Source organism: Moschus berezovskii, chromosome 2 (genome assembly GCF_049115385.1).
Source record: "Moschus berezovskii isolate FMDL1 chromosome 2, NW_MosBer_1.0, whole genome shotgun sequence".
Lineage (NCBI taxonomy): Eukaryota > Metazoa > Chordata > Mammalia > Artiodactyla > Moschidae > Moschus > Moschus berezovskii.
In genome coordinates, this window is record NC_142461.1 from 11,700,564 (window position 1) to 11,704,974 (window position 4,411).

A 4,411-nucleotide genomic window follows, 5' to 3' on the forward strand; every position below is an offset into this window, starting at 1 on the left:
CTTGGCGAGGTCAAGTTACTAGCCCAGAGTCACTCAGCTAATAAATAGTAGAGGCAGTATTAGAACTGAGACCTATTTTCCTCTGGAGCCCAGTTTTTTCTTTAAGCATATTGCTTAGAACCCCTGAGAAGATAAGGGTTTTTCCTTGAGTAACTTCCTACTAAAATGACTCCCTGCTGGAGAACTCCTTTTGAATCTGTTATAGTGGAAAGGAGTGATGCTGAATCAGATAGATCAGGGTTCTAGTCCCACCTCTGCCCCTGACCTTTCCTGTCACTTTTGGTCAGTCATTCCCCTCCGTAAGTTTCATGTGAAACTGAAATCCGTGAAATGGAACAATTACATATGCACTTCCTTTTAAGGTACACTAAGATGAAGACTGCCACCAACATCTACATTTTCAACCTGGCCTTGGCAGACGCCCTGGCCACCAGCACACTCCCCTTCCAGAGTGCCAAGTACTTGATGGAGACATGGCCCTTTGGGGAACTGCTCTGCAAGGTCGTGCTCTCCATTGACTACTACAATATGTTCACCAGCATCTTCACGCTCACCATGATGAGCGTCGACCGCTACATTGCCGTCTGCCACCCCGTCAAGGCCCTGGACTTCCGCACCCCTGCCAAGGCCAAGCTGATCAACATTTGCATCTGGGTTCTGGCCTCCGGTGTCGGTGTACCCATCATGGTCATGGCTGTGACCCGCCCCCGGGGTGAGTGAGGAAGGGACCCTTGGTACAGATCACTGACCACAGGAGCCAGCACACAGGCTTCTGTGGGTTTGTAGACCACTTACCAGGGTGGGCATAGGTGGATCACCAATGGAGGTGAAGGTTGCTGATCAATGAAAGGGTGGATGGCTGGCCAGAGGGAGTGTGAATAGTCAAGCAATGGGAATGTGAGTGGTGGACTGATGGGAGAATGAATGACTGATCAGTGGTCATATGGGTGGTTGGCCAAAGGAATTTTATGAATGGGATTGTGGATGGCCAGATGTGTGGATTACTGACCTATAGGGAGATGGTGGCTAGACAGTGGGGTAAGGGTGACCACTGAGCAGTGAGGGCCATAAAATATGCAATCCCATCCCAGATGACCAAAGCAAGGCCTAGAGAATGGCCTGCATAGAATGACAGGCGCATTTCCCCAGAGTAAAATGCTGTACTAATTTGTGTAGTATAGTAACTACCTGTATCAGTCAGGGTGGCTGCTGTAACGACAGCCATATCTTAATGCAGCAGAAGTTTATTTCTCACTCACATCACAGTCCAGTGTGAGTAAGAGGAGGATGGGCTTTACTACACACAGTCAATCACGGATCCAGCCTCCAAATGATGGTTTGGGCTACAGTGAGCTGGCATCTGGGCTTCCATGGTGGCTCAATGAATAAAGAATCCACCTGCAATGCAGGAGATGAGGGTTTGATCCCGGGGTCAGGCAGATCCCCTGGAGGTGGGCATGGCAACCCACTCCAGTATTCTTGCTTGGAGAATCCCATGGACAGAGGAGCCTGGCAGGCTGCAGTCCATGGGGTCACAAAGAGTCAGACATGACTGAAGCGACTGAGCATGCTTGCACGTACTAGCCTCTGGCCAGCAGATGAATACGGGAGGGGTGAGAAAGCACAACTACTTGAAACGCAGGGCCCATCACTTCCTAGTGATAGCTGGTTAGTTGTTGTTGTTTTAGTCATATCCCATGTTTCAGTCATGGGATCGTCTTTTGTGACCCCATGGACTGTAGGTTGCCATTTCCTTCTCCAGAGGATCCTGCATTGGCAGGCGAATTACCAGTGAGCCACATGGGCAGTCCAGTGATAGCTGGTTACATGACCCCAACTTGATATAAATGGGAAAAATAATTTAGCAGGGTGTCAAAGACACTGGTCACTAATCTCTCTTGAGCCACACTCTGTCATGGGGTGTTGAAAAGATTAAATGAGATGATAGGTTGTAAAACAGAACAAGGCCTGGCTCATTGTCAAGGCCCAATAAATAGCAGCTATTAGAATAATTGAGCCCATGAGATAGACAAGGCAGGGACTTCTACTTCCATTGGACTGAAAGCAAACTGAGAATCAGAGAGGTCAGGTGGTTTATTTAGCAGACATTTGGTAGAATCTAGCCTGGAACCCAAGGTTCCTGTCCACATAACTGTTGCTCCTTTTTGCCGCCAGGGTGAAGGTTTGCATTGTCGTGGGAGAGAGAACAGGCTTGGTGGGGAGTTTCTTGGCCACCTGCCACCCTCCACCTCACAAGGGTTGAGTTCCTGGTGCCCCTTGTATAGTCTCTGAGTGATTAGTCTTGACTCAGCAGCTGGACCTCATTCTTCACTGTCAGCCTTCAGTTTACAGACCATTAACTGCAGCCCTCCTGGGGGCTGGGCCAGATGGGCCTCCTCATCCCCTGCCCCCTACTCTCTTTCTCTCTCTCTCTCACACACACACACACTCACTCACATACACACACTCCCTAAGCGTGTGCCATTGGCACTCAGTTTTATAAGCCACTTGCTGTGTGACCTTGGACAAGTGCTTTTCCTCTCTGGGCCTGCTTCTGCCATCTGTACCATGAAAGTCCTTGGGTCCAGTTGTGGCTGGTGGTCCTGCCAGCCTGATGTCCTACTCTGTCTGTGGACCCCAGTCCCTTTCTCACAGCTCTCAGGCTCCAAGTCCACTGGATGGGTCCTCGGATTCCGGAATACCAAGAGGTCCTGGGAGTCCCCTGGGCCAGCCTCAGCCCTATATCTGAATCCCATAACATCCCCAAGGTGCTCATCCAGCTTGAGCCTACACTCCAGGAGAAGGAGACTTATTCCATCCCCTTTCATCTGTGGACAAGTGTGGCAGTCAGAATGTTCTTGACATGAAGCTGAGATCTGCCTCCTTAGCCCTAGCTCTGACCCCTGGACTCCCACATGTTTCTGCCCTGTGAATGTGCCAAGTGTTGGAACCATTCTGTGCTAAATGCTTTCCACACCATGACCCATTTGATCCTCACAACAACCCTATGAGTTTAGGTACTGCTGTGTGTCCCACTTTATGGAAACGCTCATAGAGGTTGAACAATTTGCCCAGGCCACATCACACAGTTAGCAGGGCTGAGTCCTACTCTTAACACATGCTAAGTCAGTCTTAGCAGTACTGACCCCACTGGAGCTATTTTGTAAATGTGTGCAGTGTTTTCATTTATCATCATGACAGACATTTAGTGGGCTTGAGCTAAATTCTATCATTATATCACTGCTCCCCACGGGCACAGAGGCTGATAAAGGGACTGGGAGAGAATATAGAAAACAAACCGCCTTGGTTAGGGCCAGTTTGCTGGGGTCTTGAAGGATGAGTAGGAGTTCACCAAGTGCAGAAGTGATGGAGGACATTGCAGGGAGAAGAATTGAAAAGGCCAGGAGGAGGCAGTGGGGCTTGGCTAAGCCGAGAAGGGTGGGCGAGCAGGGAGACAAGGTCCTTAGGCCCACCAGCCCCTCATCCAGTGTCTTTCCTTGTTCCCTGGCTCAGACGGAGCAGTGGTGTGCATGCTCCAGTTCCCCAGCCCCAGCTGGTACTGGGACACGGTGACCAAGATCTGCGTGTTCCTCTTCGCCTTCGTCGTGCCCATCCTGGTCATCACCGTGTGCTACGGCCTCATGCTGCTGCGCCTGCGCAGCGTGCGCCTGCTGTCGGGCTCCAAGGAGAAGGACCGCAGTCTGCGGCGCATCACCCGCATGGTGCTGGTGGTGGTGGGCGCCTTCGTGGTGTGCTGGGCCCCCATCCACATCTTCGTCATCGTCTGGACGCTGGTGGACATCGACCGCCGCGACCCGCTCGTGGTGGCCGCGCTGCACCTGTGCATCGCGCTCGGCTACGCCAACAGCAGCCTCAACCCCGTGCTCTACGCCTTCCTCGACGAGAACTTCAAGCGCTGCTTCCGCCAGCTCTGCCGCACACCCTGCGACCGCCGGGAGCCTGGCAGCTTCAGCCGCGCCCGCGAAGCCACGGCCCGCGAACGGGTCACCGCCTGCACCCCGTCCGACGGCCCCGGCGGTGGCGCCGCCGCCTGACCCGGGCCGGGCGGCCCGCCGCGCGCCCCTTCGGAGGGACCCGGCGCTTAGGCGGAGTCCTAGTCGGGGCGGGGGCCACGACGCGGGCTGGGGCGGGCGGGGGCCCGGCCGTGGGATGGATCGCTGGTCTGGACGGGAGCGGAGAGGCCCTGACGGCGGGGCGATGCCTCTAGGCCGAGCTCAAGGTCCAAGGCTTTGGGTTGGGGCGGGAGAAGCTCGCTAGCCCAGGGGGGCGGACCTGTGGCTCTGGGATTGGGGGGCTAAATGGGGGCCCCTGCCACGAGTTCTAGTTGGAGCTGGGTTGGCGGGAGTGGGAGTCTGGTCTGAGACCCGGCCCAGGACCAAGGAAGGCCGGT

At 54.1% G+C, this 4,411-nt stretch overlaps 1 protein-coding gene across 1 annotated transcript; it reads left to right on the plus strand.

The window, feature by feature from the left end:
- Nucleotides 1-345: 345 nt before the first annotated feature.
- On the plus strand, nt 346-4,077 carry OPRD1 (opioid receptor delta 1). Its single transcript, XM_055397875.2, has 2 exons — nt 346-712; nt 3,514-4,077. The coding sequence occupies exons 1-2, from the start codon at nt 346-348 to the stop codon at nt 4,053-4,055; spliced, it is 909 nt and encodes a 302-aa protein (XP_055253850.2). The 3' UTR covers nt 4,056-4,077.
- Nucleotides 4,078-4,411: the final 334 nt, after the last annotated feature.

What these genes read in the sequence shown, in the direction of transcription:
- OPRD1 (XM_055397875.2), top strand. Translation starts at nt 346, where the DNA reads ATGCACTTCCTTTTAAGGTACACTAAGATGAAGACTGCCACCAACATC. An exon ending in GGCTGTGACCCGCCCCCGGG is followed by an intron (nt 713 to 3,513) that starts GTGAGTGAGGAA and finishes TCCCTGGCTCAG; the next exon opens with ACGGAGCAGTGGTGTGCATG.